The sequence below is a fragment of the Delphinus delphis genome, chromosome 2 (genome assembly GCF_949987515.2).
Source record: "Delphinus delphis chromosome 2, mDelDel1.2, whole genome shotgun sequence".
Lineage (NCBI taxonomy): Eukaryota > Metazoa > Chordata > Mammalia > Artiodactyla > Delphinidae > Delphinus > Delphinus delphis.
Window position 1 is genome coordinate 130009787 of NC_082684.1, and position 14162 is coordinate 130023948.

Sequence of the window (14162 nt, forward strand, 5' to 3'; positions counted from 1 at the left end):
CGGACACTCAGGGCAGCCTGGATGGAGATACCAAGGAAATCAGCACCCTGGCCGTGACTCCCCGGTCACCAAAGCCCTCAGCGTGGTCACCCAAGGAGGCTGAGCTGGCTCTGCAACCTGGCCAGCTTCAGGTTCTCAGAATGTTTGCTGAAGCTGTCACCAGTGAGCACGTGGACTTCAAAGTAATTATGAAAGCTATAGGAACAAGAAGTAATGCGTTCATTCATTAGCAACAAATTACACTAAATTATCTTAGCAAATAAGGCAAAATGTCAGCTCAGTGGCTGGCAGAGACACATGGTGGTCCTTACTCCCAGCGCCCTGAGAATGGGGTCACATTCTGCAGGAACCGCTTAGGAGAGGATATTGAAACACAAGAGGCAGGAAGGGAATGGGGTAGGGTGCAGACTAGGACCCTGGGAGCCTGACAGTCTGTGAATCACGCGACTAGACAGGTAGACTCCAGATAGGTAAGTTTTAAGACTGAGGAAGGACTAGAGGCCAGAGACCTTGCAGGAGGGTAGTGGAAGGCAGTGGAGGAGGAAAGATGCTATACTCTTGTCACTCTGGATAGAGCAGGTCTGCAGAACCACGGAGGCCACAGAATATCCTGGGGCAGAAGCAAGTTTGAGGCAGGGAGGAAAGAAAACAGGAAGAGCGTGAAGGGCGCTTCCTTGAGCCTGGCACACGCGCACAGACTGCTGGGCTGCAGCGAGCAGGACAGATGGTCCTTCCCTTCGTGGTGCTGGAGGGAGGGAGGGAGCCACAACCTGCCATGTGACTGTGCACATCTGGAGGCCTGGGGGCGACAAGGGAGGGAGAAGGGGAGGCAGTGGGAGGAAGAGGAGGGAGCCCCCTTTCTCCTGTCCTCAGGTGAAGGGGGCTGAGTCATCATCCCTGACACCCCATCTTTTCTCACTTCCCTGGAGCCTGGGTGCCTGGTCTGACCAAGGGTAGGAACTCAGGGTTCCTGCTCTCCTCTGGGCCCCACAACAGAGGGAATAGGGCCCCTCTCTTCTCCACACTAAACAAGATCGCTTCCTTTAACCTTTCTTGCACCTGTATTGTCTGTGATTCCTTTAGTGAGAAAACAAATACCCTTGGGTCTGATTCAGTCATCACTGAGAACAGCTGGCTTGTCTCATGTGCCTGGTCTCCAAAGCCTCGGCTCAGGGCTGTCTCTCTGAATCCTATTTCTCATTCACTTGTAAGCTAGGCAGGAGCCCCTGGGGTACGCACATCAACTATTTAGCAATGATCTCAAACAGCTGCATCAGAACTTCTAGGGGTGGGGCCCAGGCACTACTCTTAATAAAACTTTCTTAGGTGATTCCAAGGTGCAGCCAGGGTTGAGAATCATTGGACGAATGTGATCTGGAGCTGTATCTCTAGGAGCTCAAGGATCAAGGAGGTGAGAGGCTGATCTACTGTAAGCTGAAACATTTTGATCCATGGCAGGGCCTCCATCGGAAAGGGACAACAATGAAACATGTCCAGAGGAGGGCACTAGGGGTGAAGAAATCATATGAGCTGAGGGAAGTGGAGGGGAGGGGGTTCTTTTGCTTCTCAGGTGCTGGGGAAAGGCTGGGGACAAAGGTCGCAGATCCTCTGTCTCTGAGGGCTGGGATGTGCATGCCCCATGAGACCCAGTGCTTCCTGTGCTCTAATGAGCACCACCTCATTAGTGGTGAAATAGTGTCACCATAATTACCTGGAGCTGGTGGAGCCAAATGGCCAGGTCATGAACACCCTCAGACACAAGTGCAGGGAATTTAACTTGCCCTGAGGCACCTGCATCTAGTGAGATGCTGATGAACGTGGCCCCATTCCTGTGGTCAGGTGTGGTGGGTACAGGATGCAGGGCTCAGCCCAAGGCCCAGCGCACACTCAGACGGCTGCTCCCACCCCACCCAGCAAGAGGCAGACGCACTCACTTCCAAGCCTGGGGTCCCAGAACCACGAAGACCGCTAGCTCCTGGGGAACTGAGGCGGGGCCACCACAAGGTAGGTGATGAAGGGGAAGGTGGTGCAGGGCGGGTGGGGGAGAAAGGGAGGCCCACAGGCCCTGTCTGCTGCTGAGTCGGGCTCCGTGGCGGAGTCCCTGAGAGCCTGGCTGGGGCGGCAGCTCCCAGCACCATTTTTGCCCTGTCTAGAATCCATTTTGCTAGTGGCCCTAAGTGTTCTTCATTTACAAGTTCTTGCTGCCACAGGGACTGGCTACAAAGGCAACCCAGGGGCTTCCCTGGTGGCGCAGTGGTTGAGAGTCCGCCTGCCGATGCAGGGGACACGGGTTCGTGCCCTGGTCCGGGAAGATCCCACATGCCGCGGAGCGGCTGGGCCCGTGAGCCATGGCCGCTGAGCCTGCGTGTCCGGAGCCTGTGCTCCTCAACGGGAGAGGCCACAGCAGTGAGAGGCCCGCGTACCACAAAAAAAAAGGGAAGAAAGAGAACTGACTTGAGAAAATGGTAAAGAAAACAGAAAAAAAGTTGCAGAACTGTATGTACGATTTCGTTTTTAAAAATGTGTGCGCCTGGGGGAAAGTCTGGAAGGCTCTCGAACCCTTAGCAGTGCTTCCCTCTGAGTGGGGGGACTGGAGGTAAACACAACCCCTCTATACATTTCTGTATTGTTTGCGTTTGTGGTGTTTGAAGCTTCTGCCCCCCACACTCTCTACGTTCCGGCTGCTCACTTCACGGCAGCTCCGCTCCTGCCCCTCTGTGAGTGCCCTGCACTTGGAGGCCTGGGTTTTGGACTCCTCGGAGCAAACTTTGACTTCATGTCTCAGTTTAAGACTTGGGCTTTGCATCAAGATCTTTGGCCATTGCCCAGCTCAGAATCTGCCAGGGTCTCTGCTCATTGGCCCACAGGTACCAGCAGCATCCCACTTGGCAACCACCTCCCGGGATGAGCAAGGTCAGGTGCCTCTCCCTGAACAGGCCCCATGGAAGGTGCCGTCCCTGCCTGTGAGTGGAAGCAGAGTGCTCTGAAGAGGGAGCAAGCAGGTAGAGAAAGGTAGGGCACCCCCCCCCACACACACCCAGTCCCCTCCTCCTGAGTAGTCAGGGCCACTAATTGGTCTTCACAGCCTTGGTTACATATGGTCCTGGAGGTGAATTCTGTTCACACCTCAAGCCAGGAAAATGAACCCTTGCTCTGTCCCCTCTTTAATATGGATGTGACACCTGCAGGCTACAGCTTGTCACACTGTGAGAATTATTTCTCCATTAAAACGCAGGAGTTGGAGTTTTGCCCAGGAAGGCAGCTAAAAGTACTGCTCTCTGGGGCACCAGTCACCAGGGGACTTAGTGGCCACCTTCCTCACTCTCCAGCCCCCAGGGAAGTCCCACACCTGCCGGATCCCTCCCTTGAGTATTTGATACAGCATCATGTCTGAGCCGCCCTGTCAGAGAGAAAAAGCACCGGTTACCGTGCCTGTTTTACTGATGGGCAAACTGAGGTTCAGACAGCTTGCTCTGGATCACTGTGCTCCATCTACAAAATCACGGAGGGAGCAAGAGTGTGCAGCCCGACTGTGCAGCCCGACTGCGGGGAGGGAAAGATAAGCCGTCACGTGTGCCCAGCACTTTACAGTTTGTAGTGTCACGTGTGCCCAGCACTTTACAGTTTGTAGTGTCTTCTTCCTGCTTTGTCCAACCCTCGCAACTATCCTATGAAAAAAGAACTACTATTGTCCCCACCTTACAAGTGGGGTTGATGCCTGGTGAGGTGAGAACACGCTCAAGGGCACAGGGGGAGATAAGGGGCAAAGGCAGAGCCTCAGCACAAGGCTTTTGATTCTAAAACCCACCCAGAGGACCAGGGGTGGGACTTCTAGCAAGGTCTCACCCCCAGGGTCATCGACTTTAGAAGAAGCACCCCAGTTTGTAAAGAATGCCACATACTTTTCAGAAGAGGACTCGTCACCCCTTCTTAATAGATCAGGAAATGAAGGTTTAGAGGGATGAAGTACTTGGTCACAAGATAGTAGCAGAGATGGGGAAAAAATGTCAAGTGTCCTGACCCCCAGCCCGGTCCCCTCCAGCTGCCCCAGGGCCTGCAGAACTCGGGGACTGACTGGCTGGCCAGTTCTGAGACCCTGGCACCCGGGTCAAATGAGCACTGTGCACTCTGCAGGCTCCCAGGTCCCTGAACACGGTTCTCTGGAAACTGTTTGCCTGCCACATTCAACCCCTCTTCCCAGTCTTTGGAGCCAGAAGGTGGGGAAAACCTCAGGCCCATTTTTCATATAAGAAAACTAAGGCCCAGAGAAGCTAAATGCTCAGGATCACAGGGTAGAACTAGGTCCTAGACCTGGACCTCTGACTCGGGCCTGGTGCCCATTCCACTGGGTCAGCCAAGAACAGCACACAGAGCTCCTTTCCTGTGTCAGCTTCTTATTGGGTCTCAGCTTCCCCATCCATGAAATGGGGGCATTAGCCCTTAAACAAGCCTGAGGTCTGAGGCTTCTGAGACAAAGCTATTAGTCTTCTGAGATAAAGCTATTCGGGGTGGAGCCCCCAAAAGTGACCAAAGGGCCTGGCTTTCTGGACAGCCAACATCACTTTACCAAGGGGGAAACTGAGGCTAGAGAGGGGGTCATGGAGACCCCGTGACTTAAGGACAGTGACAGAAAGGAGATCCAGGTATCCCTACTCTGGCTTCAAACGTCCAGAAGGGAACCCTTCCTGCCAAGTCCCGCTGCCCGCCCTACTGCCACACATTTTGCAGAGAAAAAGCTTTCTACAAAGGCGTTTATTTTTCCCAAAATACACCACCAGTTAACAAAGTCCCTCAGAGTCCCGTATTTAAATTAGAAATCCCCACATCTTTCATTCCTGGTGAAGGGAGGGATGTCAACAGAAGGACATCAGATCATCAGAAGTTTACTCCACTGGAGGCTGGGGACCGGCCAGAGACAAGCCAGGAAGTGGCTGCCCAGCCCCAGAATAGCACCATGGTGGGAGAGGGGGCTGTCCCTGCCCCCAAGCTCCAGCCAGCGAGGAGAGGCCCCAGGCTTCCCCTGTGCTGCGGCTCTCAGCTTCCCGGGGTCTGTCAGGCCTTGGCCGCCTGCCCCCCTGCTCATGCCTGGAAAGACACTTTGCAAACCATCAGATTCTCCAGTCGTGGTGAGAGGCTTTGTCCCTCTCTCCAGGTTTCTGCCCCCACCCTCTGTTCTGGGTGAGGATTAGGGATGGGATGGGAGTGAGGTATCCAGGGAAATGCGGTACAGAAGAGGAGTACAGTAGCGAGCCAGGCAGGAGCCCCTCACAACCACTCTTTCCTCACGGGTTTACCAGCTGAAGGGCAAGCTCCTTAGGGAGGGGCTTGTCTTCTCACGCGGGGTCCCCAGCACCTAACATAGCGCTGACACCCCACAGATGCTCAGTGAACATTACTTGAGTGGATAAACGAAAGGGAAGTCAGGAAAAGCAGAGGGACAGAAGCTGACCCCAAGGGGGCCCACACAGCCGCCCAGAGACCCAGTGTGACCAGCACGTGCTTCCCGTGGGGAGGGCGGGCAGAAGGTGGGGCTCACAGGGCACAGCCCAGGGCGCCACGGAAGAGACGGGGCCAGGGGAGGTCCTCACGTGTTCCAGCACGTGCACCTGCATGTCTGCATGCCTGGGGGAGGGGCCCTGTCTTCACTTAGTAGGACAGGGGAAAGGCCAATTTTAGGGACAGAGCAGAAGGAGAAGCCTCTAAACTCGAGGAAATGCTAAGGCTGCAGTGGCCCTGTCAGAGGAGACAGAATTACGGGCAGGTGGGAGAAAAGGCTGAGAAGTGATCATTGGTGACTGTGTATCACATCTTTGAAGAAAAAAGGCAGCCTGCTGGTCCATGTAGCATATCCATTGGAGAAACAAGGCGGCAGGACGATTTATGTATCGTGTCACTGGAGAAATAAGGCAGCAGGATGACTTAGGAATCATGTCCATCGGAGAAATAAGGCTGCGGGGTGGTCTATGTATCGTGTCCTTTGCAGAATGAGTAGACCTGCTAGAGTAGAAGCCATCCTTTAAGGGCAGAGACGCCCCCAGCCCAGGGCTCACACTGAGGCCCCAGTGCAGCCAGAGGTGGGAGCCCCAGGGCAGGGCAGCAGCTCCCTGGTGCTCGTGGTCAGGCTATTTCTGGTCCATCATCTGCATTTCATGATGGGAAGGAGAAAAAGCGGGGAGAGCATTAAATGCATGAAATGCATGAAATGCAGGAGTCCTACTGTCGGGAGCGTGCCAGAACCCCAGGGATGTGGTCACATACACAAGGGGAAGAGTATGTGTGACACGGCCCAGCAGTCTGACTAGCAGCCCCCTGCATCGAGCTCTGCCCTCGAGGCTCAGACACACACACACACACACACACACACACACACACACACACACACACACACACACACACACACAGCAGCTGGGCATCAGACAGACCACAAGGGTGCCTGGGGGAGACTGCCCAATCCTTGCCAGCCTCTTTCTCAATCCCCAGGGGTTCACCCACCCTGCACACAACCCTGCCCTCTGTCTGGCACACTCTTCCCTTCCCAACTCTGCCCCCACACCCTCCCTGTCCTTTGATCCATCTCCTTCACCCCATAGATTCACACCCCTGGCCTCACTCCACTCCCTGACCTGCACGGAGAGTTTAGAAGACGGACCGGGGCCTGTGTGACCCTGCCCCTCCCTCTCCCATCCTTTGGGCTCCATCTGTCCCTGGAAGAGTAGCTCTCCCTTCTGGGGACTGCCTCTGTGCTTGTCCAGCCTGGCCAGAGACCAGGGGGCCAGGCTGCCACACTGGGGAGCAGGGTCAGGCGGCCCCCTGCTCCACACAGCCAGGCTGACGTTTTGATCTCCATCTGCTCGATCCTTCTATGCCTCATTTGGTTCAGGACAACGGGGTGGATAATTTATCTCCATCCCTCCAGACCCCAACACAGGCCTCCACTCCCGCCATGGAACGTTCTACAGCATTCTGAAGGGCTTGCTTTACAGAGCACTTCTGCATTTGGCACCTTGGCATCTCGTAAGGGAGGTGTGACAGGAACCCCCCTGGAAGGTTATGGGCAGAGACTTAAAGCGAGGTCTCCCCTAGGGGGCTCTGTCTTCTGCATGAGGCTGCCTTTCTGAAGACCCCTCACCCAGCTTTTTTTTTTTTTTTTTTAACATCTTTATTGGGGTATAATTGCTTTACAATGGTGTGTTAGTTTCTGCTTTATAACAAAGTGAATCAGTCATACATAAACATATGTTCCCATATGTCTTCCCTCTTGCGTCTCCCTCCCTCACCCAGCTTTTATCATGAATTCTGCACAGGTTTCTGAGGGCCCCACTGCCCCCCACCTCTGGGAGTTTCCTGAGCACAGGGCCTATGTCCTTCCTTCCTTTCTTCCCAAAGAAAAGCTCAGTGCAGGGATGAGCCTCCAGGGACTTGGTGAAAGTTTATTTCCTAACAGGGATGACAAGGCAACCTGAAAATTATTTAAGGCTCCATAACCTCTGGCCAAAAATTAAGGTCCCAAGACCTTTGATTTTCTAACTGGAAGCCACTCATTTAATGACAAGTCTGCATAAAGGAATAGTTTGTTCAAAATACACATGCACACAGACACACACACACACACACAGATACACATATATTTATACACAAACACACATACGTAGATGTGGCTCTTGGTTACTTTTAATAAGGAAGAATCTCAAACTAAACTAACCTCCCACCAACCACTTGCTAATGTAACTGCTGATGTTACGGTAATCTAAATAATAATGATTGCTAACACTTACTAACCACTGACTATGGACCAGGAACGTGGCTGTCTAGCTGAAAACCACATTTCCTAGCCTCAGTTGAGTTAGGAGTCATGTGACTAGGTTCTGACAAATGGATATAAACGGGAGTGACGGGAGCTATTTCTAGTCAAGCCCTAGAAGAAAATGACCCCTCCCTCTCCTCTTTCCCCCTTCTGGAGGGGCTGTGGGAGCTGCAGCAGCTACTCCGGACCTGGGGCTGGAAGCTTTGAGTGGAAGAAGACAGAAACCAGGTAAGTGGAAGTTGGTTCCAGGGCACCAGTGGCCTTAAGACAACCTCGACTCCTGTCCTGGTTAAGCCTCTATCATATTTGCGTCCTGTGAGAGCAGCGGGGACCTTGGTTTCTCTGCCATTTCAACAGGGGGGAATCGAGGCTGCTCTTCTGGGGAGGGAGCCTCAGGGCAGCAGTAAAGGGTGATAATCACCCCCACCAACAACAGCCCTCCCCAGCCTCCTACACACAGGCGCACAAACACACAGATACACAATCTCAAACACCACGTGTCTTTACCTTCTTTGCTTTCAGAGTGTTTCAGAGGCCGCAGGGCTGCAAAAAAAGGAAGGAGTACACAGTGAGGGGGGCACCGTGAAAAGTGGTGGGGTAGGGTGTTGGGCAGAGGCATAGGAGCCAATGAAGAAATAAAGGCTAGAAGAACTGGGAGAAGGCAGGAGGGAGAGTTGAGAGGGTGAGGGCAACATCACAGCACCAGAAAAGGGGCCCCCGGCTGCTATCCCAAGTCCCAGCTCCACTCTGGCTTGTCACTCCTCCCCCAGGCCTCAGTTTTCTGCATCTCTATAATGGGAACAACTCCCCGGCCCTCCTACGAGCTGGAGATGTGAGAGTACGCTGAGCTGGCTCTACAAATAGGGTGAAGTGAGGCACTGAAGGAGGCTGCAAGTGTCCCCTGGTGGGCCTGGGATCGTGCAGAACTAGGACCCAGTGCTCTCTAAGCCTCCCTCTTCTCCCCACTCCCTCCCTTCTGCCAATTATACCTGCCTCCGAGCATGAAAAATGAGGCCTGATCCCAGGGCTGTCTCCACACTGGCCACACCCGGGGACACCAAAGGCAGAGAATTAATTGACATAATTTACAGCAGTCCCCAGGGGTCCATTTCCTGCCCTTCCTTCTGCGGGTGTTGGGGGGAAGCTGTGTCAACTGGCACCATCCCAAATGGCTCAGTGGGAACCTGCCTCCCCCAGCTAAGAAGCCCAGGGAAGAGAAGGCAGTGAGGCCTCCAGCCCCCGCTGGGCTCCAGGCTCGTGCCATGCCCTTTGCAAAGTCACTCGAGATAGCTTCAAAATGGCCCTCTGGGGCCATCAGGGCAGGACGACATTTTACAGATGAGAAACTGAAGCCCAGAGGAACAAAGCACTTTGACCAAAGTCACACAGCCTCTAAGCAGAGTGGGACTGTGTCAGGCGGATAATAGTCCTAATAACAGGCCTGCAAAGTATGGAGCCCTTACAGGCGCCAGGTATGACACTAGGCCCTTTAGATACATGATCTCATTGAATTTAACCCACAGAACCTATGAAGGGAGCAGTTAGGAGGAGACTGAGACCCAGAGAGGCAAAGTGACTTGCTCAAGGCCACTCAGCTTATATGAGCTGGAGCTGGAACTAAAACCCAGGCTGCCCTGTCTCCTGAGCCCTCACTCCACCCCTAGGAAGCCACCAGACTCCACAGTGCAGGTCCCTCAGGGTTGAGTAGCCTGGTAGGCGGGTAAAGGCAGAGGCAGGAGACACGAAGCAGCACCCGGGAGACCTGCCTGAGGTCTAACACTGAGCAAAGACAGACGCACCTAGGTTGGGAGGCCTCAGTCCCCGGGACACACTTCATTCAAACCTTCAAGTGAACGTGGTCCCTCCAGACGCTGGAGTCCTCTCCCCTGTTCAGTGCCAGCTCTTAGCTCAGACTTACCCGTCTTAGATCCTTCTCCATCCCCATCCTGGTCCTCAGCGCCTGGAAGAGTGAACCAAAACTTCCTCAGCCCCATTTTCATCATTGAACTTTGCTCCCGGGAGCGCGAGAGCAGGTAAATGGGGCTGAGCAGGCCTGGTCTGTGGTCCAAATGCTGGACACAGGGTCAGAGACCGGCACAGAGCAGAGTGCTGTGGCAGGACGAAAGGGACCCCAGCCTGGAGCCCGCCGCTCACCTGGCCAAGGACCACCTACTTGCCCCTCCACCATCCACCAGCCCCATCACCCACCGTCCACTCGCCCACCAACCCAGTCAACCACCACCTCCAACGTGCATACCCACCCGTCTATGGTTCCTCATCCTTCCGCAGCCTGCCCAGCCACCTGCCACACAGGCAGCCACCCACCTGTTCCAACTGACCAGTCTCCTCTCCGTTCACATATGCTCTCCTTCCTGACACCCAGTCATCTCCCACCCCTCACCATCTACCTTCATGTTCAGCCACATACCACCCACCAGGGTCAACTCACCCACTCACCAATGTCCACTCACTCACCCAACACTCACTAGAGTCAACTTACCTATCAAGGTCAAACCACCTACCTATCAATGTCGACTCACCACCTACCAATCACCAAAGTCAACTCCTACTGACCCCCCAGCCCAAGCAAACAGCAGCTGCTTCAGACTCTGCCCCACCTGGAGGCAGACACACCCTCTCACGGTGACACGCAAACCCACGAAGCATTCACGCTTGTGCTACTCGAGTTCCATGTGCTTTCACTCACAGACACTCCCATGTGACATAGGCTCTCACAGTCACGCTTGTTTGCACAGACACATCCATCCCCTTGTCACACATCCACCACTCACTCCCAGTCACACTCATATCCACACTCATCCTGCCATGTCTGCACACTCACGGGCAGGCTCACACCTGTTTACAACACATGTTCGGCCTCAAGATCACACACACACACAGTCTAGCTGCATTTGCACACCCACACTCATTCTGTCACTGGAAAGTGACACTCATGTTGATGTCACAGACACACTAACATACCCAGAGACACACACACGCACACCCCCCTCGCTCACTCACCTGCATTCTCTTCCTCACAGCTCTGTTTGATCTTTCTCCAGCACACGAAGGCCAGGGCTACCAACAGTGCGACGAGACAGACAGAGAGCCCCACGGTCACCCACAGGGCCTCAGGGGGGAATGTCATGGGCTGCCCTGGGAGGGGAGATGGGGAGAATGGAGAGAGACTGTCATGCCTGGCCCCCAGTGGCCCTGAGGACAGCCCCTCTGCCTCCAAGGTGTGAACAGGGGCTCCTACCCTCACTGGGCCCCGACACCATGAAGAGAGCTTACTTAAGTTCCCGGGCCCCTTCCCTGCCCAACCATACACCCTCTAAACCCTGACGGCCGTGGCTGCCGTGGACATGCCTCAACCTGGGAGGGCTGAAGAGTCTGTGGTTGATGATGCTCAAGAACCTTCCATGGCTCCCTACTGACATGAGAATAGTGCTTCAGTCTTCTTCTTTGTAATTCCACTGCTCCAGCCAAACTGGTATCCTAACCATTCTCTGCAGAGGCTCCTTCCAGCCCCCTCACCATTGCTGTCAGTTTCCTCTACCTAAAAACTGCTCCCTAACTCCCCATCTAGCTTACGATTCCTCCTCGGGAGGCCCTCCCTGATTACCCCAGTCCCACCTGGTGATACCCCCCCCATCTTATAGATCAGGAGTTGGCAAACTACAGCCCGTGGGCCAAATCTGGCCTGTGGCCTGTTTTTGTACAACCCTTGAGTTAATGAATAGTTTTACATTTGTAAAGGGTTACCAACAAAAGGAGAGGCAGCAGCAGCAGTAGCAACAAAGACGGTATGTGGCCCACAAAACCTAAAATATACATTATCCAGCCCTTGACAGAAGATGTTTGCAGATTCCCGTGTAAAGATGAGGGCGGACACTGAGGGTGCCAGAGTGAAGGCTCTGGGTTTACCCAAGAGGAAGAGACTTGCCAGGGGAATGTTTCTGTGAAACGCTGAGGGCAGAGGGAAGGAGTTGAGCCACCCTCGCCTGGGTCAGGGCCAGCAGCTGTTCTGAGCACACCATCCTCCAGCCCAGTCCCAGGACCCACGCGGGGTCCTGAGCAGAGGCCCTGGAGACAACAAATCTAACAAAAGCCAGGGGGAAGGCAGCTCCTGCAGAAGGTGCTGTCAGAGCAGACAGCAGCGCCATGAACCCTTGGGCAGTGGAGACCGTGGCACAGATGCAGGGATTTGCAGCCAATGTCACTTTCAACGGGCGTGGCTGGCAACGCTGCCGCTCTGGACATTGGCAGCAAAGGGACCCATCACCCTGGTGAGCAGGAGCAGGGGAGGAGGACAGGAGCTGATACGAGGGGCCTGGAGGGTCAGTCCCTGAAGCTCATGGAAGGGACCTCTGGGAATCCCAGGGTGAGGCCCCTGCAGGAAAGCAGAGTCACGGAAATACCCAGGAGGAGGGGCTCTTGCTATGGCCACCCTCAGGCTGGTGTTGGTGCCTGGAGCGCAGGTCAGACTTGCCCTCAGCCCACCAGTCAAGGACAGAGCGGGGCTCAGACCTGCATCTCCAGGTTCCACGTCCAGTGTTTGCTCCATAAAGCCCCCTCCACATACAGCACCCCCACGAGCGGGAGAGACCAGGCTGGAAGACTGAAAGTCTCAATCCCAGAGTGTTTAACAAGGCTCAAAGCTGCCTGAAGCAAAATACAGGCCAAGGGCTCCAAAGTAGGCCAGTTTTGCTCTCACAAAAACAGGAGGCTGGGTGGTGGGGAGGAGAGAAAATTAGGCTGAGAGGCTAAAAGTTGGATTCTGGTTCCGGTTCATCTGCTCACGGCAGGCTGCCGGAGCCAAGGTCCACAGACCCCCATGTTTGAGTTTAGAGGGGCCACAAACCCTCAAAACTTAAATGCAAGTGACTGCATATATTATCATGCATCCAATTTTCAGAGAGGTGTCTAATCACCGAAAGAGTCAGAGCCACTGTGCTAGCCTGTGGCCTTGGGAAAGTTCTCTCTTCTCTCTGGGTTCCAGTTTCCTCATCTGTGAAATGAAAGCACTTTAAATGTCAGCTACTGAAATTTTCAATAAAGATTTTTCTCTTAGGTGGGGTAAATGTCCCCAGTGAGCAGGAAAGGAGGATGGCAGCTGACATGAGAGGCCAGTCCATGAAGCACACTGAAGAAACCCCTGGGGATCCCGGAGGGGGGGGCTCCTGCAACAAAGCATGGAGCAGAGCCACAGAAGTACCCAGGAGGAGGGGCTCTTGCTATGTCCACCTCTAGGCTGTTGTTGGTGCCTGGAGCACAGGTCAGCCTTGCCCTCATCCCACCGGTCAAGGACAGAGTAGGGCTCAGACCTGCATCTTCAGGTACATGAGTACAACCACATTTATATTCACAAGCCCTTTCTACACGGTGTGGCGAATATCCAGTTCAGCTCAGTGTGCAAATTATCACAGAGTTCACCAATCCTTCAAGGTCCCCTCAACTCCCACCTGTCCCTAGAGACTTCTCCTGAAACTCCAGCCCATTCTGACCACCACCCCCCCTTCTCTGAAAGCTTCACATTCTCTGTCAATCCTGCTCTATCTAATATTTCTGATTCTCTCCTGTGGATACATCAGACCATATACTGTTCTCTAAAAGGTCAAAGAGACCCCTCGGGACATCCAACAGCCCAGGGCAGTGACTCCTCCACGGAAAGTACAGACCTGAGGGTCTCCAGAAAGAGGGTGGGATCAATCTTGGGGAGGGGGTGGGCAGAGGGAACACAGCCTTGCCAGAAGGAAAACCCTAAAAGAGAAGGAGGAATGAGCCTGAATTTCTAGAAGGCAAGTGTGATGGGCACTGCCTCTGAGCTTGCAGAAGCGAAGGCCATGTAATGTCCATGTAAGTGGGGGCAACAGGAAGATAGGAATAAGTCTGTGAGTCCAGAGGCTTATGCAGAAACTGGCCACCAGGGGGATTAGGACTTGCATGGGCTGTGGGTCGGGTGGAAGTCATGGAAGAGAAAATAGGAGAACCAGATGGACAGAACGTGCTGTCCTGACCCCAGAGAATGCAGGGAGACCCCTGGGAAAGCTTAGTTGGCCCATGAGGAGGGACAGAGGAGCCAGAATGAGGTCCAAACAAGGATTAAGACTGCCTCTCCTGGCCTAAGTGTGGGCCTGAGCCCGCTTCACCTGAGTGCCACTCAGGTGGGCACTAAAGGAAGGGAAGTGTGTCTGGGCTAGGACCCCAAAACCAGAGATGGCAGCAACTGCCACAGGGGCGGCGTTGATCTAGTGTTTGACCACATGGAGGCAGCAGAGAGAGCTGGCTGTTCCAAAGGCTGCCTGGGTCCCGCTCAACTCCATCAGGAGAGCTGACATTGATGGGGTGAGGGGTA

At 54.2% G+C, this 14162-nt stretch overlaps 1 protein-coding gene across 1 annotated transcript in view; it reads right to left on the reverse strand.

Moving 5' to 3' along the window:
* Positions 1–4756: 4756 nt before the first annotated feature.
* Positions 4757–14162, reverse strand: part of CD276 (CD276 molecule) — a 30214-nt gene continuing 20808 nt past the window's right edge. The window contains exons 7-10 of the mRNA XM_060003695.1: positions 10826–10960; positions 9723–9764; positions 8312–8347; positions 4757–6140 (exon numbers count right to left, since the gene is read on the reverse strand). Coding sequence (XP_059859678.1) covers positions 6118–6140; positions 8312–8347; positions 9723–9764; positions 10826–10960 — 236 coding nt within the window. The 3' untranslated portion in view covers positions 4757–6117. The remainder of the gene's footprint in view (positions 6141–8311; positions 8348–9722; positions 9765–10825; positions 10961–14162) is intronic.